Source organism: Erythrolamprus reginae, chromosome 8 (assembly GCF_031021105.1).
Source record: "Erythrolamprus reginae isolate rEryReg1 chromosome 8, rEryReg1.hap1, whole genome shotgun sequence".
Lineage (NCBI taxonomy): Eukaryota > Metazoa > Chordata > Lepidosauria > Squamata > Dipsadidae > Erythrolamprus > Erythrolamprus reginae.
Window position 1 is genome coordinate 41,687,986 of NC_091957.1, and position 24,984 is coordinate 41,712,969.

The following is a 24,984-nucleotide window of genomic DNA, read 5'->3' on the forward strand; positions in this document are numbered from 1 at the left end:
TTTGGAGTGCAAGAGATGCATTTTATTGTATGCTCATTACAATGAGTAACACATTTTAAAATAATAATCCCACATAACAGTGACAATCTTATTTTACAGCGTGTACATCATTTTTACAGCCACATAAAACACAAGTAGTTTCCTATGGTTTCCCAAAGTTAACTTTCCGAAGGTTGGAAATATATATATATAAAAAAATTATTCTCAAGGAACTGATTCTCATCTGGTGCAAAAACAAAGTATGAACATTATCTGAAACACAAAACCACAATATAGTAGCATGAATGAATTAAAAGTTACAATTTTATCGTGGGAACAGCTGTGTGCAAACATGAAGCAACTTAAAACTTTTTTTTTTTTAAAAAAAGGACACGTATGTATAACATTTATGAAGTTTTTTTCTTTTTAAATTATTAAATAGCCCTAAACCAGCTTGTTATATTAAGCGGCATTTTTGCAGCATGCTAACACAAAGCATTGTTTAAAGGGATGCGTATTTCAAATGTATACACTGTAAACTGAAAATCCATGGCCGCCCCCAAGTGGCAGCTTACTGTTCGGGTTAAATACTGCATACATAACTTCCATACAGATTGAGAATGCAAGTTTATAGTATGGTATATGTTTCGTATGAATTCTTTTAAAAGGTGCAATTTTCGTATCTATACTGATTTTTTTTAAAAAAATAAAATAAAAATTAATAGCAAGTCAGGGTCATGGATGCTGACTTGCCAGAAACACTGCTTTTGAAAGATTCTCTAGGATTTTCCAATGGCTGGCATCTTTCTACCTTGATGTTCTCTCTTAAAGACAGTTGTGAAATCACAAGAAAAGAAAAGCAAAAGTGCCCCATCACTGCATCTATCGGGTTGTGGGTTTTTAAAAAACTTCTGTCTTAAAAAAGAAAAAAGGTCAAAGGTTACTTGTAATCGCAATATATGTGCCGTATTAAACATTCAGCTGTAGTTTCAGGTAAAAAGGGAAATTATGTACATACATGTCCTCGGTCCCTAGCACCAAACTTTTGATCTCGGAAAACATAATGCTGTATTTTCAACACGATATCCTGTAGTAAAAAATAGGTTAGCAGCTCTGAAAGAAAACTTTGGAAATTGCTCGTTCAACAACGAAAGGGAGAAAACAAAAAGTTTACATATGAAATGTTATGATTGCTTTAAAATGTTAAAAAAAAAAGACAGATCTTAAAATTTGACCTATTTCTCGAATACTATGTCCCAGTACAATTTTCTTTTTTTTTTAAAGAAAAAATATGTAAGGACTACATGACTGACTTCTATCTAGCTTCACTGTTCAAAACTGTATGTGGTATAATTTGTTCTAGCAAAAACACTTTGAAAGAACTTCTATCCCTGGTTTTCGTTAAGGTGACAAATGGCATTAATTGATATAAAGTTACGGGAATGGACTTGAATATTTCTTTCGCTTCATAAACATGTAACGCTTTCTAAGTAACAGAAGACATTCAAGGTCTCTCTGCAGCTTCTCAAAACATTCATCACCCACCCACCCCCGCGTTCCTAGTGCTCCGTTAGGTTCCTATAAGCAACAATCATAGGGCTATGAGATACCCAGCCGACCGTAATACTTTTTAAGACTTTTAATACAAAGAATGCAAAGTTATGGTTTTAAGATCAAGCTTTGAAACCAGGAGAAACAGTTCATGAGAGTTTCCTTCCCCATTCACATTGTCTTCCGCAGATGCTCCGGTGCTACATGAGGGCCTCTTTGTGATGCCTCATGATGTGTTGGTTTTTCTCCGAAGGCCTCCGGAAGCCCTTTTTACAATACTCGCACCTGTGTGGGTAGTCCTTGGTGTGTATCGAGATGACGTGCCGCTTGAAGCCCGAGGCGTCTGTCGTGCTGTATTCGCAATACTGACACTGATAGACTTTCCTCCCGCTGTGTGTCTTCATGTGCTTCTTGAGTTCTATCTGCTGCCGGAATCCCCTCTTACACCGTTTGCATTTGAAAGGCAGGTCCTTAGTGTGAACGGAGAGGATGTGCCCGCTGAGTACAAAAGGGTCGGAAGTCTTAAAATCGCAGTGCCGACACTGGTGGATCTTCTTCCCTTTGTGGCTTTCGCTGTGCTTTTTGAGCTCCGAGGGACGGTGGAAACCTTTCTCGCAGACCTCGCATTTGTGAGGGAAGTCTTTCGTGTGAACGGAGATGATGTGCCGCTTCAGGTCGCTGGAGTTGGTGCTCTTGTGGTCGCAGTGCGGGCACTGGTGGGTCTTGTGCCCCTGGAAGAGTTCCATGTGCTGCTGCAGCTCCTTCTCGTCGGGGAAGGCCTGCGGGCAGTGTTCGCATTTGAAGGGCAGGTCCGTCCCGTGCTTGGTTTTGATGTGCGTCTTCAGGTTGGACTGATCCGCGCAACGGAAGACACAATGCTGGCATTGGTAAGGCTTCTCCCCCGTGTGGGTCCTCATGTGTTTTTTCAGCTCCGAAGGGTGGCGGAAGCCTTTCCCACACTCTACGCAAACGTGAGGGAAGTTCTTGCTGTGAACCGCCAGCAGGTGCCTGTTTAGCAAGCCTTGCTCTGCGGTTTCGTAGTCACAATATTTGCACTTGAAGAGTTTGGGTTCTTTATCCCGCAAGATGAGTTTGTTGGAACTCAACGGGCTGGCTTCTCGGTAGCGCCGGGTGTACTCGGTGAATTCGTGCGTTTTGTCCCCTTTGTTGATAAGCTTGTGGCTTTCCAAATGATTGTGGAAGCTGACCTTTTTGTTGGTTGTGAAGTCACAGTCTGTGCACTGGTATTTCTTCTTAATCATGTGATCTGGGTGGTTTTTCATATGCCTTTTCAAGAATCCCCTGGACTTGAATTTTTTCCCACATATGTGACAAGGATAGACTGTCAAGGGCTGTCCGTCTGGACCTATTATAACAGCTGGGTCAAATAAACAGGAAAGAAATGAAATAAATTACGTAAAGGTTATTGTGAAGTTACAGAGAATCCAATAGCAACATAAAAGAAAGCAAATCTTTCAACAACTAACAATGCAAACCAACCCTTGATAGAACAACTCAGATATAAATATTTTGGTGACAATTAAAATCTTTATAAAAATGGACAATACTCTAAGGGTAAAGTCACTTTTAAAGTTATAGTTCCATATAACTATAAATGTACAAATGTACCAAGAAACTCACTCCGTTGAATAATTCAGCATATTCCCAGTTCTAATCCTCTAAAATAATCTATATTTTTTATTACAGAACAAACTTTTAAAAAGTAAAATTTAAAGAATTAAGATCTATTATTTCAAAATCAGTAATTAGTTTTCAAGTTTTCTCAAAACAAGTACTGTATTAGTTTATTTATCTTCTTTAATCAAGTTAATTTTCTATAACTGAATGGTTATTTACCCACACTCCCAATTCTACAATGAACATATTGTATTTACCCCCAAAATCTGACGCACAAAATTTTTAACTCAATTGGGTATCTTCATAAAGGCTCAAAAGAAGTATGATAGCAATCAGAGGATCATGGTCAAAGTCCCATCCTTTTGACATGGATCAATCAACATCTGTATTGATTATGCTGCTATGACTGCCACCTTGCCTGTTTCAACCCTATCTGTAGATGCTGCTGGACTCATTAAACATTCAATAGAAAAAGTCTCGACTAACATCTTTTTTCTACACATTAACAAATATATATTTCTGATCCAAGAATTAGATCTCCTCCATTCAGTATGCAATGTATTTTGCATAATAAAATGATAATTTCTATTGAACTGTGCACATGCATTATAGGCATCAGAAAGTGTATGTTCTGTTCTTTCATTTGCAACATAATTTGGTTCCTAAGCAAATTGTTTAAAATGCTCTGGTTTATTTAGCGTTCTGTTTATGCTATAAAGAAGGGATATTAAATATATTTTAACGACAGCTTTTCATATGTATAAAACCAAAATGACAAATGAATTGCCTCCGTCATTACCAACCCTTTCTCCTATTTATCAGGCTGGTAGCAGTATTAGAAGCTTACTAAGTGAAAAAGTATGATGTAAGAAATCAGCTCTGACTTAAAATTCAAAGACCATTTTGAAACAACACTTTCGTTTGGTCAATAAAATTAGTAAAAATTGTACCCTTTCAAGTTTTAAGATCTCATCAAGCAAGGTGGTTAAAAGTCTAAGGGAAAAACATGAAGGAGAAAAATGGCCTTGTAATTAAAGCACAGATGTTAATTAATAGGTTCTATCCTAAAAGAAATGGACAGAGTCTGACAATGAAAAAACTTGCTTTTACCCAGAGCAATTGGTGGTAGGTTACACCAAGTAGTTTCAAAACTTTCTGGAAGAAGATATGCCAGCAGCAAGCGCAGGAAAGCCCCAGCTTGCCGCCCCATTGCCCCTGAGGATTCTGGGGGTAAGTAAAACCAGGAATGGAGGAGGGAGGAGGAGGGAGGGAGGGAGGGAGGGAGGGAGGGAGGAAGGAAGGAAGGAAGGAAGGAAGGAAGGAAGGAAGGAAGGAAGGAAGGAAGGAAGGAAGGAAGGATCGATCTCCACTTCGCGGAAATTTGACTTTTGCGGACAGTCTTGGAACGTATCCCCCGTGAAAGTCAAGGGAACACTGTACTTGTTTTTTGCCAAAAAAATCTCAACCAATGTAGAAAGCTGAGCTATGTTAAAGGGTACATTTAATTGAACAATAACTTTTTGGAAGGTTGTTTTACCTGTTTGCCATTGGCGGGCTTCACCTCTTCTCCTTCTCTTGGTCTTCTGCTTAAGCAATCTGTTTGTATTAATACTGTCACAGATTTGGAGATACTGAGTTGTGTTACCATTCTTGTTCTCTAACCTTGCATCTAAGTTTGTTCCTGGAATGAAAAGATAACATCAGAATATTGCAATTAAGAACTTAAAAATACCTGATTTACCCAAAACTGAGGAATAAAGCATTTATAGAGCCTTTGATGTATGAAAGGATTCGATTTTATGATGCCAAAACCCCAGAATCCCTTCCAACTTCTATTTAGTGCATCATATAGAAAACAATAAGTTTATTACTAGTTTATATTTGCGTTGTATTTTGGACTTTTTTCAGATGAAGGAAATGAAGTATTTTGCTCATTGTTTTCATATGTATTAACCTGATATAATGGCATCCACTTTGGCACCTCTCCATAGCTGTATTCAAGTAGCATCCTGAAGATTAGAGGTGGCTCAGTGATTAGAGTACAGTACTGTAGGCTACTTCAGATGACTGCTAGCTGCAGTTTGGCAGTTCAAATCTCACCAGGCTCAAGGTTGACTTAGCCTTCCGTCCTTCCAAGGTGGGTAAAAGGAGGACCCAGATTGTTGAAGGCAATAGGCTGACCGATTAGAGAGGGGTGCTAAGCATTATAAAGTGGTCTTGCTATCTTGCTAAGTGCTCTATGTATTAATATTCTTTATCCCGCTTTTCAATTTTAATTCTGAATTATTCTAAAACAGGCAGAGGTGGTTTGCTCCGGTTCGCCCGAACTTCTAGCAACCTGGTTTTAACATCACAATGACTTCACAGAAACGGTTCTTTCAGTGCCAGTCCATCTTTTTTATTATTTTTGTCCTGTGTTTTTCCCTTTTGCTCAGAAGCAGAGTTTCTAGTACTGTGCATCGTCACCATCTTGGTTTTGGTTTTATTGGGGGGGAGGGGGTGTTTTGGTACTGCGCAGGCGTACCAAAGCATGCACATGACCACGCAGCGTGGCCACATAGCATGGGAGGAAACGAACAGGCATCAAGGTAAGTTAGAACCATCACCACTACCCCCGTGAAAACAGGAGTCTCCAACCTTGGCAACTTTAAGACTTGTGAAGCAAACCTCAGCTGAAGAACTCTGGGAGTTGAAGTCAACAAGTCTTAAAATTGCCAAGGTTGGAGACCCTTTTCTACAAGATACAGACTGCTCTGTGTTATACAGCAGAAAGAGCAATATTTATGCTAAGCATGGAACAATTCTTCATCTTCTCACCTGGTGTTTGACAGTCTTCATATTTCCTAGGAAGTCTTCTGTCATCCCCTAAAGAAAGAAGCAGTTCGGTGATTTAATTCACAATCAGTGGGAGATGTGCAATATCTATCATTCTGGGAACAGAACATTCCCAATAACTTTATTATATTCCGTTTCTCTTCTGGAGCACGCACTTCCAGAGGTTTTCTGAAGCTAATTTTTTTCTTCGTTTTTAGGGGGACAAAGACAGGGGACCAGAAGTAAGTTCTGGTGTTCTAGATGCAGTCCAACCCCAAAATGGGCCCTGTTTTAATGAGACACCATAAGCCCCTCCAGTTCAGAAGACTCTCCTTGAAATGGCTGTGGACTAGATCTCTTTGATCCAGGAGAAAAATAAGAGGTTTTGCACATGGCTAACAGTTTGTGTGCTGCTACTGTAAAATAATTGAAAGAGAAAACAAGGAGCAATTAACTGCCAAAACTTTCTTTGAAAGGATTCCAAAGAGTGCCAATAAAATCAAAACACAATCATGTATTTTATATTTAATATAAAATATCTGTTGCTTCTAAGGAAAAAAAAATACAGATACGTTTTGATGTCCAAGAACCCATTTTATGTTGTGAATATAATTATGTCAGGCAGACAAAATAGCAACAGTTGGTCTTCAGATATTCTGCTTATAGTATCATGAAAAATATGTGTGATGTAAACACACAAGTCAGTGCATGAACTAAACAAATCCTGTCTAACAACCTCCACTTTCTGTCATAGACTGCACACACACACACACACACACCACAAACACACACACACACACACACACACTGTACTGACCCACGACCAGCATCACAGACTCTAACAGAGCTCCCAGGATACCTGACAATACTTTTGGATTATTTAATAGGCAATATTTTGCATTCCAAGCCTCTTTATTTAGACCAGTGTTTCCCAACCTTGGCAACTTGAAGATATTTGGACTTCAACTCCCAGAATTCTGGCTGGGGAATTCTGGGAGTTGAAGTCCAAATATCTTCAAGTTGCCAAGGTTGGGAAACACTGATTTAGACGACACTGTAATTGTAACAGGTAAGGTCAGCTGCTTTTATTATTTGACATGAAAACAGAAAAAAAGGAAGTCCCAGGATTCAAAAGAAATTGGGAAATTAATCGCTTTCTGAAGTGATATTTAGAACATTTAAATGTGCGTAACCAAATGTGTGGTTGGAACAAAACCAGAAGGCCTTATTTTCTAACACCAAGTAGTCAACCGGCAGATGTCATTTCAGAAATCTTCCTCTTGAAGGAGACTTCATTTCAGGGGGAAAGAGATGGCGGGGGAAAAATCCCAACCCTCCACAACATGAGCAAGGCTCTAGAAGTAGTAAAAGAAGCGAGATGGGATTGAGTTAAAGAAAAAAGCAGCATCTTACCATAAGCAGCAGCCCAGGCAACTGGCACAAACGTTTTATTCACACCAGCGTCTTCAAGCTGTGCATCGGGAAGAGAGGAGGCTTCCTCTTCACCCACAATTACCTCCATGTAAACTTCATCTGCTATTTCAGCACAGCCTAGATGTGATTTGAAAGGAGGCGAAATTGATTATCCTGTTTAAGTAACTACTTTTCATAATCTTAAGCCCCAACTCTTAAAAGAAGATGGGACGACAACATCAATAAGTATTGTATTTCCCTGAAAATAAGACCCTATGTTATATTTTTTTGAACCCTGAAATAACCATTTAGTCTTATTGCCATGCACCCAAAAGCCTGTTTGGTCTTATTATCAGGGGATGTCTTATTTTGGAGGAAATAGGTTATTATGGGCCCAATTGGCAAAAGAAAGCTCAGGACGGTATTGGTTGGAAATATGTGGAAGAGGCCTTCATCCTGCAGCGCATAGACAAGGGCTAAAATGATGGTAATGATGTAATTACTTTATCCTTGCTCAATTAACTTCTACTTAAGCTGGCTATCTGGATTTGTATGGAATAAATCACAGTACAAAATGTTCTGAATTAACTTCTATACTCTATCATTAAGGCTTCTGCTGTACGCATATTTTAAAAAACCATCAAAAATACCTTTAAACAAATCTGCTTAAAATTATACTGTATTTTTATATTGCAGACATTAAGCATAATTCCTAAGTAGAAAAGCACCACACTAAAGTTATTTTTAGTTCACTCACAACCATATAATTACGCATTTAAAAATATTGGTTTTATAGCGCTTAATATACTCAAAGCAGTTAATTATCTAAGTTACACTTTACAATACTGTAATGTAAGCCAATAATTTGGCTACTGGCTAGATTATCTATCTAGTTAAGTACATGACTAAAGTAAAATCTGTAATGGAAACAATCATAAGGTTTAGATATTTAATTTTTAAAATGAGTGGTAATTTTCTTTAAAAAAATGAAAATTACAAAGACAATGCTTTTTTATATCTTGCTACTTGTGTTATGTTCTTATCTTGCTTTTCACTGGCTTCAACATATTTTAAATCCTGAAACAGGCAAGTAAAATATGTAAACTATTGTCAGAAATTATTGACATTTAGACATTAATGTAAAGGTAAATTAGAAGAGCAAAATTAAAACAGTGAATACTGACAACTGGCAAAGCATACATTATTATTGGTACACGTGGAACTAAGTACCTCTCTTCAGAGAAAAATGTATCTGGCATTGCCAGCCGTTCCATGTAAATGTACCAAAAATATATTATTTTCTGCCAGTCACACCTGCAAACAGATCAAAGTCAGCAATGAGGCAACATAGTATCAACACCAGAATTTTGTTAAAATGGATTTTGCAATTGCTTGGATTAAAGCTTGTGTAAAAAGTTCACGTAAGTCTTTCTACATGCAGAATTTGTGACCTGACTAATTACATAGGTGGAAAAGATGAGAAAACTTGTTGCTTTATTAATCTTCTGAAACTTTGAAGAATCATTCAGTAATTGAGAGATATTCAGAAATTACAACATTATTTACTTAATAATAGCATTAAAAAAAAAGAGTTGCTCTTACTAATATCTTCATCCTCTTGGGAGGAATCCTTAACAGCCATATAAACCATCTTCTCTCGCTGGACTCTGCCAATGCTGCCTTGCTCCAGAACTCCAGCCACAGAGTGTCCATTGTGAAAGTCACTCTCTGTTACAATCTCGGTTCCCCCTTGAACAGGAAAAAAAATATTTATCTGGTGGAACTTGAACAAGGACAGTAAAAGTTGGCTATTTTTCTTCTGTGTTTAGAGCGTAACAGAAGTCAACACAATTTTGGGGACGACAGATAAATACAACAGGAAGATCTTAATCTGTAACCAGTATGACAAATTTAAACATGTGGCAGGAAAGAAAAATAAAGATCCAAGGCAGGGGTCCCCAAACTTTTTACACAGGGGGCCAGTTCACTGTCCCTCAGACTGTTGGAGGGCCGGACTATAAAAAAAACCCTACGAACAAATCCCTATGCACACTGCACATACCTTATTTTAAAGTAAAAAACAAAATGGGAACGTACTATTTAGAGGGGGGGGGGGAAGAAGTCTGAAATTCATATATGTTTATGTTTTGTTTTTAATTTTCTTTTGTTAACATCTGATTGCAGGTTTTCTTGGCTTATAGAAAAATGTATAAAGAAAGAAGGAAGCACTTTGGTATAATGGTTAATAAGTTATAAATATAATTGGTGTACTTTTTGAAGGAACATTAAGGAGGGAATTTAATTAAAAGAAAATGAATGTAACTGGATGATAAAAGTAGGGGAAAAAACTTTTGCAACTTTTTTGATGATTGATATTACAGTAGTTACTAACAAAATACCACATTTTATTCATAGAAAATTAGATGGAACACTGTGTTGTGTCACTTACCCGTGGGCCGGATAAATGGCCTCAGCGGGCCGCATGTGGCCCGCGGGCCGTAGTTTGGGGACCACTGATCCAAGGCGTGGGAAGAGTCTAAGCCTCTAGAACAGGTGTGTCAAACTCAAGACCGAGGAGTCGGAGCTGGCCTGTGGGGTGCTTAGATCTGGCCTGCGGGGCCCATCCTGGAAACAGAAAGACTGGCCCGCAGTGTCTCGGCCAGTAAAAATGAAACTTTGGGGGGCTGCACGGGGTCCCTCCAAGGTACGTTTTCACCAGCTGAGCGTTGCAGGAGGCTGTCAGAGCCAAATGGAGCCTCGGGAGCCCATTTTCACTGGAAGAGTGCTCCGGCCACTACAGGTGCCCTTGATACGAATGACCTCGAGCTGACACCCCCCCACAAGGTCAAACACAACCTTGATGCTGCTCTCAAAGCAATCAAGTTTGACATTCCTGCTTTAGAGAACAGATAATGTCATATGGTTTGAAATCTATGGGCCAGCTTTTAGCTTGATTTAGTGTCTGCCTCCTTTAAACTAGTTTGATTGAAACTTTAATTTAATTGGAATCATTATTATTATTATTATTATTATTATTATTATATTTGTATGCCGCCCCTCTCCGTAGACTCAGGGCGGCTTACAGCAATGATAAAAACAATATATAATGACAAATCTAATAGGTAGACTCTAAAATAACAATAATACATTTAAAAAGTCTAAAAAACAAGAAACCCCAATATATAAAAAACATACATACAGTCATATCATACACAGAAAACTACATAGGCAGGGGGAGATGTTTCAGTTCCCCCACGCTTGACAACAGAGGTGGGTTTTAAGGAGTTTACGAAAGGTAAGGAGGGTGGAGGGAGCTGATTCCAGAGGGTTGGAGCCACCACAGAGAAGGCTCTTCCTCTGGGTCCCGCCAAACGACATTGTTTAGTTGACGGGACCCGGAGGAGACCAACTCTGTGGGACCTAACCGGCCGTTGGGATTCATGCGGCAGAAGGCGGTCTCGTAGATACCCTGGTCCGGTGCCATTAAGGGCTTTATAGGTGATGACCAACACTTTGAATTGTGACCGGAAATTACAAAAAATGATTTAGTTTATGAAAATCAGCAGAGATTTTATTTAATATTTATGGACTGATTCGTGAAGCTCCGTTTAAGATACGTACCTATTTCAACATCGTCCTCAGCTTCGGCTTTAAATATGTAAACTTTAATAACTTCAGAGCCAAATCCATCATCTTTAGATACGTCACCATGTGAAACCTCAGTGCTGATTTTTAGAGGGGTGTTTCCAATGTGGTCTAATTTTTCCCCAACATCATCCACTAAAAAATTAATTAAATAAAAAGGACAAAATTTAAGTTTAAAGCAGAATGTGAAGTAAAACAACATGTTCTCAGAATCTTAGCTCATTTATTCAAATAACAACCCGGCTGCATTAGATGATTGGCATATCAATCCTTCTGCACTTGTTTAATTTCTGAAGATTGTACATGGTATAAATATATCCACTATAACTTGATAACTTATTGTTTTAGTAAATCAAAGTAATTAATTTCACCACTGGAAAGAATCAGTTAAGTATGCTGTAGAAATATATCATTAATATCACAATGTCTGATGAAGCAATTAAATAAGACATGGGTATTTTGCATTTCATGGGTATTTTGAATTTAATTGGTCTATTTTGCACTTTAGAACATATAAAAAGTGAGGGATACCCATGTTTTGTTTTGTTTTAAGAAAAATCATTTTGGTTTGATCTTTGAAAGACCTTCAAATAAATTTTGACCAATAAATTTCCAATAAAGTGTTAGTTAACATTTATTTACCCAGACATCGCTTCCTTTCCATAAGGAGGTAATCTATAAGATGAAATTATGACTGATGTAGAATAGTGAAACTGTGAATGAATTGATGACAGGGCTATTTTCATAGGAATCGGAAAGCAATAAATTTACCCAATCTCTTTGACATTTCCCTTAATCAGCGTTTAGGTTTATACTACACTAATTTTAATTTATGGACAGAGTTCTTTCTCAGCCAAAGCATTCTCATTAATTCCGAATAGGACCTCTTTGTTTTCAAAATGATCCAGAAATAAAACTCTTGGGAGGGGGAGAATAGGTTCATATGGGAGAAAGGAAGCATGCTTTGGGCCTACTCTTTACTTATTGATTATTTTAGACTCTTCTATGACCATACTCAAGAGGAGAATTTCTTTTTAGCTCTATCATCAGTACTATAAGACCCAGGTGATTTATCTTAAAGCAAATTTAATAAAATTTACTTTGCTTGAAGCTGGATGAAAGAAATTAAGGTTTCACCTCCATGCAATAGTCAGCTAGATGCTGAGCTCTTTTATAATTGTCAGTTCTTTCAGGGAGAAACAAGCAAAGATCCAATGTAATTTTTTGCATTTATACAAATTTTACACGATTGTAACAGTGCATTTTTGCTTTATATGTGCCCATATTACCTATGCTAGATGCCATTTAATGATACCTGCTAAAACTGCTGCAGTTTTGGGTGCCACTGATGAACTTGTGTTTCAGAAGACTGTGAACTGGTCAGAGCAATGCTGGAGCTACTGAAAACAGAACTAAATAGAAATAAAAAAGCTAATCACTTAACTTATTAAAGAGAGTTATCAGTATCGCTACTGTTAACCATGGCGAAAGTCAACTTCTATGACTGAACTTGGTGTTGCTGATGTTCCTTAATGAATTTTAGAAAAACAAAAGCTAATAAAATTCAAGTCATTTGGCCCAAGCAATCTCCATATTTGAATTTGCAAAAAGCTATCTCACAAAGGCCAACCATCCATCCATCCATCTTTCTTTCCTTCCATCCTTTCTTTCTCTCCTTCCTTCCTTCCATCCTTTCTTTCTCTCCTTCCTTCCTTCCATCCATCCCTTTGCAGATAGACAACATTAAGAACATTGAGATTCTAAGGAAATGCTGGACAGGTAGGTAAATTTATATACAGATAACAAATCCGTTATTTTAATAGAACTAATTCATGAGTTGGAGCAGTGATGTATCATATGTGCAGACACAAGGAAGGGTTATGTTGCTAGCACAGAAAAGAGGATCTTTCAAATATTCTCTCCCAAAACTTGGCGTAGTTTTTCTGTGGCTCTCGCTGACTTTTGTATGTATGTGTGTGCGTGCGTGCGTGTGTGTGTATGTATACATACATAAATACAGAAGACATTCCTACCAGGTTGGCTTAAAGATCTTCTCTAATTCATATTCATTCTTAGGAGAGCGTGAGGACTCACACCAAATTTCATTGTGAAGTAGTTATCACAGAGTTTCATGTAGTTTTTTGCAAACTGCCCATCCAAGATATTTAAGAATAGATTACCACAAAGTGCTCTCTTTTTTATATGGAGTAGAAACATAGAAACATAGAAGACTGACGGCAGAAAAAGACCTCATGGTCCATCTAGTCTGCCCTTTTACTATTTCCTGTATTTTATCTTACAATGGATATATGTTTATCCCAGGCATGTTTAAATTCAGTTACTGTGGATTTACCAACCACGTCTGCTGGAAGTTTGTTCCAAGGATCTACTACTCTTTCAGTAAAATAACTTCTTGTATTTGAAGTGTTACATTTTTATTTATTTTCCTTTAAAAATAAGAGTGCAGGGAAAAGTTTGGAAAGTTGCAAGAAATCTATGCAACATTGGATAGCAAGGTGCAAATGCTGCTCACCTAATAAAAAGGATTTCGGATCAAACAGTGAAACATTTACTAGATTCATGAAGATGTAGTAAGAAAAAAGAGAGAGAGAGAAAGAAAAATAATGCACATAAACCCATGAAGGTAATAGAAGTGATTTCTCTTTGTATTGTGAGAATTTCCTTCTTCCTAGGTTTTAGAATGATTTTCTATATATCCTGTTTGAATAATAATAAACCAATTGTACAAAGTCATAGTCTCTGCTTTAATTCCACTCCTAAGCATAATAGAGAATAAGTTATTTTTAAGATTTGTAAGCTATGCCAATGACAATAAAATAAAGTTCTCAGTGTCTTTTATTTACCAAATTAATTAAACTGAAAAGAATGGGAAAAATTAACATTGCAACACCATTTAAAATTTACCATTATTCTGATGTCAAGTTCCAGACACTAATTATAAACCCTACTTTCAAATTCTGCTTTATTAGAATGAATAATCCTTATGTTAATAAAGACCCTAATGATTCCCAACCTAAATAAAACCTGCAGCTATAACATACATTAATAGTATAAACTGCAGTACTTAATATGTGAGGAAAATCTTACCTCCTAAAATACATTTTTCCAAAGCTTATCAGTAAAATATAAATTAATGCCATGCGCAAAAGGCACCAGCAGAAGCATTGCAATAGATAGTATAACACATTGGGTATGCCTTCCAGTAAACAATATTTGCTAAATAAAATTCTTAAAATATTGAAAGTTCTCAATACAGCAGGAACATAATGCTAAGGCAATTTATCAAAATGCAATGATTTCAATTTGATTTTAGCTATGGCCCATTTTTTGTTTACTACAGATAAAACATGGAAAGAAATACACTTTCTAGATTCACTCTGATGGTTATAAATCATTAGAATCATAATTCAAGTGCCAACGAAGTTTTAATATATGAATACTGTAATGCACTGCATCTTTAATCTCTAGGTTGATATCTGTTAAACATAAGTTAACTACGGTACATATTTTATTTTTATTTATTTCTTATTAACATTGTGACCATTTGTTCAAGAGATTCCAGAATTAAATGCATACAAGCTGGACTGCTGCACCCATAATTCATACATCAATGCATTTTCCCACCTTGATTTAACAACTTTCTATTAAAGCAAAAACAAAAAGCAGTATACAAACTTCAACTTAAGAATTATAAACCCATAGGATAAGTTTAAAAATATTTAGCTCCACATTCATTCTTAACCAAATTATAATTCCAGATGATTATTAAACTTGAACATTTTTTTTAAAAGCCCAATTATTTCCTTTGATTATTAATGATCTGTTATTATGATTACCCAGGTAATTGTAAGGAATAATTTTCTGCAGTAATAGAAATGTCCATTGACAAAGAAAAATAATAAGGAAGTCTTAATCACCTCTAACTTACCTTTCTCAGCTGTTTCCAGGTATGGGATGTTCAGATTCACTGTGGATTGCCAGCTCCACCATGCTGTGGTGTCTCAGCATGCACTATGCTGGTGATATCACACCCACCATAAAACCATGAGATACATGCCAAAATTTACAGCTGTGCAATTTTATGTTAGGTTATTTTATTTTATTTTTTAAAAAACCTGACTTTCCTATTTGCTTTCTCAGAAGGGAACAGAACAGGATTTTACTTATAATTGTAGCAGACTATGCAATGCTGTATTTCAGGGGTGAATAACTTTTGGCCAATGTGTCCAATGTTGTGGTGCAACCACTCGTTTTATGGCTCATTTCTGAGCTGCAATGTAGAGCGGCCGTAATCCGCATTGTAACTCTTATGCCCTGGACTGGCAGCAAAATACTTCACCGCCTGGCCCAACTGTGCTATTGACATGATGGAAGGCAGTGGGACCCAATTGGGTGCAGGCGAGACCAGCTGGTTAGCGAAGGAAGGGAGATGGCTCATTGCCAAGAAAAAGTTGCCCACCCCTGCTATACTGTACTGTAACAGATTCTTAAAAGGAGGTGGCAGTGGAATATTACCTTATCCCTAAAGGACAGCTCCAGGGTGGCTCTGTAGTGGGTATAGGATCACCAGCATGTGCATGCAGTATCATCCTATGGCTCAAAAGCTAGCAATCCATTGTGGGTGTCTGAACATCACAAACCTGAAAAACAAAAACAAAGGAGGGTGTTTTATGTTTTGTGTGACTATTTTTCTTCCCCCACACTAAATCACTAATTTTTTTCCTGAATTCTTGCTATCGGTCACTATAAATATTACATCATGAAATTGCAGAGCTGAGAAAGATTCCCAGGATCATTTAGTCCAATCCTTTAGGTAAAGAGTTTTTAAAATGTAGTCTTTTAAACATGGGCCTTTTTTTCAAAGATATTTATTTTATTTAGAAAAATATTCTCTTTACTTCAAAAGCAACCAGATTAGTCATGAGGCAACTGTGCAAAGCTTTCACTCTTTCATGGGTATGAAGAATATTATATGTCCTTACCATGAACTCTTTTGACTGAAGTGAAAAGCAAATCTTCATCAGTATGACAAATTTACTATTTACAACACTTCCCTTTTAGGAGAAAAGTAATTTCTATTTAATATGTAAAATAGGTATTTCTCTAAAATGCAAAACAATTAAGCATGTAGGGCTAGTAGACTAAATAAGGAGAATGAAATATTTTGCTGGAATAGTACTCAAATTAGTCAAAATTTTCATTCTTTAATATAGAAATATTTTTGTTTGTAGAACATATTTAACCCTAAAATGGTTAAACATACATGGAAATAACTTCTGTGTTGATTTTAACCCAGGTAAAGAGATTTGATGGCTCTTTTTTCCTATGGCCTTCATGACACTCTTCTTTTTTTAGTATGAAATTAGCTACTTTAATGTCTACCAGTTACTTTTGTAGCCAACTTTCAACCTCAGTTTTTGTTGTTGCTGTGATACTACATGCTTAACATACTTGTAAACTATAGTTAAGGATTGAAAAATAGAAATCCAGTGGAAACTGATACAAGCAATCAGTCCAAGGATGAGTTACACCCATTATTCTCATCTGTGACAATATATGCAAGCTTAGAATTGTTTAAAAGCCTAAACATTTCCAATTTCCTCTTTCTTTCTTTCTTTCTTTCTTTCTTTCTTTCACCAGCTCATTTCTGTTAACTCATTTACAATGTCTTCTTTTATATGAAACAATCAAAGCCAGTACTTCTACACAATTAATCTCTCATGGTTAAATCATTTCCAGCCTGGGTAGATAATATATATATACCTTTACTTCACTTACAAGATATCATTAAATAGTCTTCAGATGTGCTCTTGCTATCATCATCATCCTCAGTCTTGATGGTAACTGTGGATCCAGGAACGGTGCCGGCTGCTTGAATCACAGTTTCGGTATCTGAATTCGTCACAAGAACTTCTTCGGATACCATTGTGGGGGAATCAGGTCCAGATACCGAATCTTGCACCACATGTTCCAAATGTCCATCAGGACCCGTAACAAGATCAGCCACGAAAACTTGATCAGGCACTCTAACAGTTTCGGTGATTAAATCGGAAGTTAAAACGTGGTCACTGGTATCTAATGCTTCTTCAATTGCAACATCTGCTTCCAGGACAGATTCAGGTACTATCACACCTTCTGTCACAACGTCAGTTTCCGTTATGATATCAGGTCCTTGGACAACTTCAGCTGCCAAGCCATGATCAAGGGTGATGCCATCATCTGTGACAACGTCTGAAACCAATACAGCTTCAGGGACTGACACCACAATGTGATCTCCATCAATATGAGCACTACCAGCCATTCCAGCCACTAGAAAACAATAATGTACAAGGAAACATATTAAAACGTGTGGCCAAGATTGAATCGTTACATATTCCTAAGGAGTTAATGAATACTGTACATGCATCCAAATTATTCTCCTTCTTTCCAATATATTTATCAACTTTAAAAGATGTAATAACAGAATTCTGCAGATGAATGCAAACATTAATAATTGTTGGGACTCAATGAGTCTACTAAGAAATACCAGGTCTGCAGGATAGACTGAGCATTTAAAATATTTGTGTTAGCAATAGCATTTAGAGTTATATATCACTTCACAATGCTTTACAGCCCTCTCTAAATGGTTTAGTTAGCCTATGGCCCCCAACAGTCTGGGTCCTCATTTTACCCAACTTGGAAGGAGGGAAGGCTGAGTCAACCTTGAGCCTGGTGAGATTCGAACTGCCAAATTGCAATCAGCCGGCAGTTAGTAGAAGTAGCCTGAAGTATTGCACTCAAACCACTGTGTCACCGCGGCTCAGCTAGAAGGTTAGCTGCCTTCTAGTGCCAAATATATTCCAATTCATCTGATTTCAGAAAATTAATACACTGGCATTATTTAAAATATTTGGTCACTTTATTATCAAATTCAGAGTAAGGATTTCATCAGTGGGCACTCTACACTTTCCACACACAAAAGTAGTTTTTCTTTGTAAATAACTAAAACATGCAGCTAACCAGAGAGCAGCCTTGGAGAGGCAGCAGGAAGTCAGCCCCCTAAGCCTGTCCAAAGATAAATCAAATTCTTCATATCCCCCATACCAATTTTGGCACCCATGCTGCAGATTATTCACTTACAATGCACCTGAAAAGCAAATACTTTAGCTAATAATAATAATAATTTTGTGTGAGTATAGTATGGTTTTTACCAAAATCCTGCATAATCAACATTTTGGATTCCTGTGTCTGCAAACCAAGACTTCCACCACCTGGATCCATAATCATTGAGGCTCATTCACAAACTGAAAAGGGAATTATATAGAAATTACTATTTGTATTAACACCACATGAAATGTCTTTATTAAATATTCTTGTTCTGTAATGTAAACACATTGCAGGAAGATTATGTTGTCAATAGTTGCCAAAAGTCTAAATCAGAAGTGAAAATTAACAGAACAATTAAAGAATATGATAGTAGATCCAGCTACTATTTAAAGTAAGTTATTTGCAAATTAGGCAATTAATTTATTCAAGACATGTATTAATATGTTGTAAAATGATTTATAATTATATCCTAAAAAAAGGGGCTTACTTCCAGTTAAGTGAACATAAGATTGAAGCCTAAAGCAGCTGATATTTCTATATGTTAAAAGATTTTAATATAATAACTGTTATTCACACAGAAAATTTAACCCATTTTTTTCAGAACATGACAGCCAAAGGCCTTTTTTAATTACTGAGATATACTGGTATATATAAGGATTTTCTTCCTGGGTCTCAAGACTATTTGTCAGTGCCAAAGCCAATCAATATGTCTAGGTAAATAGAGTGGTACTGGATAACACGATTCATTGGGGATGCTTCCTTTTCTAAACAGAGTGACTGCTGGTGGTAAAAAGGAAGGAACACTTCCAATTTCCTACAGGCTTCCCCATTGACTTCCCTTCAGGAAGATAACAATTAAAGGATGTGACCGGTGGTAGTGATAGTGATGATCACATGACCTCAGCTAACCAGGACAAACATAGTGGCAATAAAGGGGCCAAAATTTTGACAATTTTTAATCCCATAAAAGTCATAGTTCCAGAATTTGGACACATTCTGTAAGTTAGCCCATTTGAGGCATGTTGATTCAAAAATGGTTGCCCTATGATGCACCATTCTGCCCAATTTAAAATTACAATCAAACAAGGCACAAGAATTTTCGTAGTATATAAAAACAAATCATAAGTAAAATTCTTAAGCTAGACGTTTGCAATACAGTGATCCCCCGATTATCGCGAGGGTTCCGTTCCAAGACCCCTCGCGATAATCGATATTTCGGGATGTAGTGGTGCGGAAGTAAAAACACCATCTGCGCATGCACGCCCCTTTTTCCATGGCCGCACATGCGCAGATGGTGGAGTTTGCGTGTGGGCGGCGGGGAAGACCTGGGGAAGACCCAGGGAAGGTTCCTTCGGCCGCCCAACAGCTGATCTGCTCCGCAGCGCGGCAGCAGCGAGGAGCCGAAGATGGGGTTTCCCCGTTGCCCAGGCAACGGGGAAACCCCATCTTCGGCTCCTCGCTGCTGCCGCGCTGCGGAGCAGATCAGCTGTTGGGCGGCCGAAGGAACCTTCCCTGGGTCTTCCCGCCGCCTAGGCAAAGGGGAAACCCCAAGATCGCTTGCCGCTTGCCTGCTCGCTTGCCGCTCGAGAGCAAGAGGGGGAGAGATAGAGAAAGAGAGAGAAGGAAAGAAAGAGATGAGACAGGGAGGAAGAGAGTGTGAGAGAGGAAGAAGCAAGATAGAGAAAGAGAGAAAGAAAGATGAGATTATTTGTTTGTTTGTTTGTTTAATTAATTTGTATGCCGCCCCTCTCTGCAGACTCGGGGCGGCTCACAACAGCAAGAGAAAAACAGTGTAAAATACAAATTCAATAATTAGAAAGCTAAAAACCCATAATTTAAAAAACAATCACACAACATACCATACATAAACAGTATAGGCCTGGGGAAGATATTTCAATTCCCCCATGCCTGACGACAGAGGTGGGTCTTAAGGAGTTTGCGAAAGGCAAGGAGGGTGGGGGCTGTCTTAATTTGAGGGGGGAGCTGGTTCCAGAGGGTCGGGGCCGCCACAGAGAAGGCTCCTTCCCTGGGACCCGCCAAACGACATAGTTTGGTCGACGGGACCCAGAGAAGGCCAACTCTGTGGGACCTAATCGGTCGCTGGGATTCGTGCGGCAGAAGGCAGTCCCGGAGATATTCTGGTCCGATGCCATGAAGGGCTTTATAGGTCAAGACCAACACTTTGAATTGTGACCGGAAATTGATCGGCAACCAATGCAGACTGCGGAGTGTTGGTGTAACATGGGCATATTTTGGGAAGCCCATGATAGCTCTCGCAGCTGCATTCTGCACAATCTGAGGTTTCCGAACATTTTTCAAAGGTAGCTACATGTAGAGAGCATTACAGTAGTCGAATCTCGAGGAGATGAGGGCATGAGTGACTGTGAGTAGTGAGTCCCGATCCAGATAGGGCCGCAGCTGGTGCACCAGGCGAACCTGGGCAAACGTCCCCCTCGCCACAGCTGAAAGATGGTTCTCTAATGTGAGCTGTGGATCGAGGAGGACGCCCAAGCATGCTTGAAGGAAGCCAATTTCTAAAAAACAATCTTGAAGAAAAGGTGCATCACACATCTTGCCACAATCAATTCAAGCTTTTGTCTTTATTTTGTATTTGCCTTTATTATTTTTACAATAATAGTATCATAACTCAAGGCAGAACATATCCAATTGTATTTCCTCCTCCTCTTTTCCTCACAATAACAACTTTGTGGGATGATTTGGGCTGGGAGAATTTCTGCCCATGACCACCTAGTCAGCTTTCATGGCTAAGGAGGAACTAGAATTCACTGTCTCCCAGTTTTTAGCCTGGTTCCTTAAACCATTAGACCTAATCTTATCTGAGATGTAAAACTTTAGTATGCATACGATTTTACATAAACAGCTTTAAGCTGTAACATATGATAAATTTGCTTATATTATATCTTGCTGTACATACTAATTTCCTCCCAAATCTTCTAATGCGTGTTTACAGTTAACTGCAAAACTGTGGACTGTAAGTTCTGGGACTCTAAGATAGCACAGCAGAGTACAACACTGCCCCAATAGGAGTGAGGTTTCAGAGAACTGGATTGTTTATCAGATCAAAGCAAGAATTCTTGCAATGTTTTCTTTGGAACACAAATGCACAGGGGGCTCCTGTTAGTCTCCATCTTGACTGAATATGCATACAAATCTAGTTAGGGATCTACATTTGCAAGTGATGTTCATAGCTAAAATAGACAAAAAATTCTCCCTACATCAAGGTATTAAAATGGTGTAACGGCACACAATTAACTGAGAGGGATAAGTTTTTATAAAGCCTATGAAGTGCCTAACTGGATGAGACAGCATCTCCAGTTAGAGTGCTGAACTTTTGAAAGGACTATTGCATCTATGACTGCTTTCTGATGTTTTCTCATCACTTTTTTTTTTAAGTGGGAAACTAGCTAAGGCTGCTAAACAATTAGCTACTAAGTCAAGTCTAGTCAGCATGGCCTCCTTCCTCACTCCTGATTAACAGCACTGCACTCTATACCACTGCTCAAACTTTTTTAATGAAGTGTAAATAGAACAAAACACACCAAGAAAAATAAAAATAATTTAGCTCAATACACCCGTCTGTCAATTACACTCCAATGTAATTGATTCAATGACCTCCATTAAGGATTTATTCCTTTTTCAGAGCATCCCAAAGGTGCTTTTTCCAAAAGGCAACTGGACTTTCTCTTTCTTTTCTTTCTTTCTCTTTCTTTTCTTCCTCTGTGTCATATATATGGGTTTTGATACATGATTTTGTATTTATTTATTTTGTCATGGTGACCCTTTGTATGCAACAAAATTTTATTTTAATGTATTGCCGATTAGTGTACATTCAAACTGACAATAAAGTTATTATTCTGTTCTTTTTTCCTCCTTTGAAAAAATTGTTTGTTTCCATCCAAGAAGCTTCTTCACTTCTAACTGAAGAACAAGAGTTAGAACTGAAGAAACTTCTTGGTTGTGAAGAAAAACTTTTCAAGGGAGGAGGAGGGGAAACCCCCAAAGTCCAGTAATCTTTTTTTGGGGGGGAAACCACTTTTGGGGCAACTATGATCTGGATGATTGAGAATCGCATTAGACCTGTGACGGCAAACCTATGGCACACACATAGAGCCCTCTCTGTGGGCGCATGCACAGTTGCCAGCTGCTCTTCCGGGTTCTGGGGTGCACATGCAAGCTGGCCAGTGCACAGGCAGATGGAAAAACCCGAAAGACCAGCTGGCTGTTGCATGCATACACAGCTCCTCTCTTCCAGGTTCCAGCGTGACTGCGTTTGAGTTTCAGCACTCAGGTTTCGGCACTCGGTGCCAAAATGTTTAGCTATCACTGCCCTAAACATTCCCCGCTGAGGAAACTGAGGGCAGGGAATCTTGCCTTCCTTGCAATTACCATCTTAACTGGATGCTTTGCCCTTTCAGATTCCTAGCACTTCCTCCTTTTCAGTACAAGATATGCCAGGAGGGGATGCAGAGGGCTGGAAAACTGGATTCATTATCGAGGTTTTCCTTCAACCAAGCCGCCCCAAAGGTGCTTTTTTTCCCCCCAAGAGGCAACTGTGGGCTTTCTTTTCCTTTGAAGCCCTCGCTTCTCCTCCAAGAAGCTTCTTCAGCTCTGACCACTGGACAGTGGGGAATGGAAGGATTGATACTTCTTGCATTCAGCTGGTCCTTTGCATCCTTTTTAGAGTCGTTGAGGCCACTTGGAGGTTCGCCTGTGTCCTCAGCTCTACCTGAATGGTGCAAATGGGTGCGGAGCCTTCTTGGAAATACTGAAAGGACTGGAAATAGATGATATAGACTGGAAATAGATGATGCCCCATGCCTCCCCCTCTGTTGAGAGGGCTGCTCAATTTTGAGCGGTTTGCATTTTAGGAAGTCATTGAGTCTACCATCAGGTTAGAGCTGAAGAAGGGTCATTCTTTATCAAGTGGACCAATTTTCAGAATCCTCCCATTGACCACCTTCAATTTCAATGAAACTTTGCACATATATTCCTTATGGTATAAACTTTTGCACACCTAAGTTTTATACCATAAGGATAAAACTGGGATGTGCAAAATTTTAGGTGCATATGTGCAAAGTTTCATTGAAAGTAAAGGTGGTCGACTGGGGAAGGTTCTGAAAATTGGGTCTACTTGACAAAGAATGACCCAGAAGCTTCTTGGATGAGAAGAACAAAGAAAAACAAAGAAAGTCCACAGTTGCCTCTTGGGGGGAAATTGAGGGAAATATCTTGTCTTTCGCATTCAAAAAGGGGTTTTAAGCCAGGCACGGTATGTGTGTGTGGGTGTTTCAGGGTTATTTCCCCCTCTAGGAACCTCGGGAGAAAGACTACCGCAAGTCCACGTCTGATAGAACAAGCTCAGCCGCCGAACATCTGGCTGGCATCTGCAGGGGGTGGTAGCGAGGGGGAAAAATGCGGGCTGGGGCTCCTTGGGAGGGAGGGGGGAGCTCGCGATACAAAGAGAGCCCTCGGGGCCGCGCCTACGTCATGCGGCCTCTCCCCCCCCTCTCCCTCGCGCGCGCCCGCGCCACCAACACTCCGCTCTTCTAACCCGTCCCCGCGCGGAAGCGCTTGAAGCTGAGGGAGAGGAGCCGAGCGCGCGCTCCACGCCACCCTCCTCTTCCAATCAGCGCCCGCGATGAGCAAACAACAAAAAAAAATGCGCGGCGCTTTGCAGCCCGAGTCGGGCAAAAAGGGGTGGGGTTGTACCCATCCTTCCCCGGGGCGGTTGTGGCGCGGCTGAGGGGAAGAGACTGTGAGAGAAGAAGGGAGGGTAGGGAACCAGGCGAGCAGGAAAGCTAGCGCGCGGGGGCCTCATCCAGACGGGCGCTTCCCCGGGAAGCGGCGGCGGTGGTGGTAGTGACGGCGCCGGCTCGGCTCCCCTCCTGGCTTTCTGAGGCGCTGGGGGGGAGACCCGGGCGGGTCTTCTCCCGCTGCGGCTTTCCGCCCCCGCCTGTCTGGAGGAAAAGGGACGAGACGGATTTGGGGGGGGGGGGGCGGATGGGGGGGCAGCAGAAAAAAGAGGGGGGGCTTTTCCAGAGACGGGCTTGCGGTGGCGACATTGGGGAAGGCGGCGATGGCTTGAGTGGCGGAGAGGGGGGGGGGAATGGCTGCGGCTGGTGTCGGGCGCCATTTTACGCGCCGCCATTTTCTGGGCCGCTCTGAAGCCCGGGCACTCTGAAGCGGTTGAGGCGCCCCTAAACCCCTCCGCGGGCCGCCGGGGAGGGCCCGATCAGCGTCCGGGATGAGGTAAAAATGAATCCCGTTCTTGGAAGAGAAGAAAAGAGCTGGCCACCATTGAGGCCTGGGGTAGGCCTCGGGGCGCGGCCTGGGCCGGGGCCTTGTAGGCCTGGCGGCCGTCCCTCCCGCCTACGTCTCGCCTTTCCGTCTCTCTGAGGAGCTTCCTTAAGATATTCGCCTTGCCACGAGCGGTGGATGGGCCGCCCCCATCCCCCCCCCACCTCCTCACCTTCGCCGGGCGGGCTCGGGCCCGAGCGGGGGTGGAGGCCGCAGGACGGTCGGCCGCCCCGGCTGCCAGTTTTCAGGGCCTGGCATTCGAGGTCCGCCAGGTCCGAGGCCTGCACCAATCACAGGCTTGGGCTAGGAAACGGCAGGCGGGCGGGAGCGCGCGCGGCCTTCTCCCTCGCCCGCGCGCGCTCCCTCTCCCCCCTCCCTGTTTGCCCCCTGCGCCGTCCTCGCGAACAGCCGCCGCTGGATCACGTCACCCAGGCGCGTCGTCCCCTGGGCTGCCTTTCTTCCCCCCCCCTCTTTTCCTTTGAGGGAGCATGCGCGCGGAGGGCGAGTGAGGCTCCGCGG

General features: G+C 40.2%; 1 protein-coding gene across 6 annotated transcripts; it reads right to left on the minus strand.

Moving 5' to 3' along the window:
* Nucleotides 1–24,946, minus strand: ZNF711 (zinc finger protein 711). Of its 6 annotated transcripts, XM_070759749.1 has the most exons (9): nucleotides 24,638–24,946; nucleotides 18,252–18,344; nucleotides 16,840–17,370; nucleotides 11,017–11,175; nucleotides 8,998–9,144; nucleotides 7,396–7,533; nucleotides 5,986–6,033; nucleotides 4,706–4,849; nucleotides 1–2,908 (listed from the first exon to the last, which is right to left on the minus strand). In XM_070759749.1, exons 2-9 carry the CDS (start codon nucleotides 18,325–18,327, stop codon nucleotides 1,731–1,733), a joined length of 2,421 nt encoding a protein of 806 aa, XP_070615850.1. In that variant the 5' UTR covers nucleotides 18,328–18,344; nucleotides 24,638–24,946; the 3' UTR covers nucleotides 1–1,730. The 6 variants fall into 6 exon arrangements, with proteins under 6 accessions (XP_070615850.1, XP_070615855.1, XP_070615852.1 ...); XM_070759754.1 differs by lacking the exons at nucleotides 16,840–17,370; nucleotides 18,252–18,344; nucleotides 24,638–24,946 and adding exons at nucleotides 12,356–12,452; nucleotides 15,577–15,695; XM_070759751.1 differs by lacking the exons at nucleotides 16,840–17,370; nucleotides 18,252–18,344; nucleotides 24,638–24,946 and adding exons at nucleotides 12,485–12,568; nucleotides 15,577–15,695.
* Nucleotides 24,947–24,984: the final 38 nt, after the last annotated feature.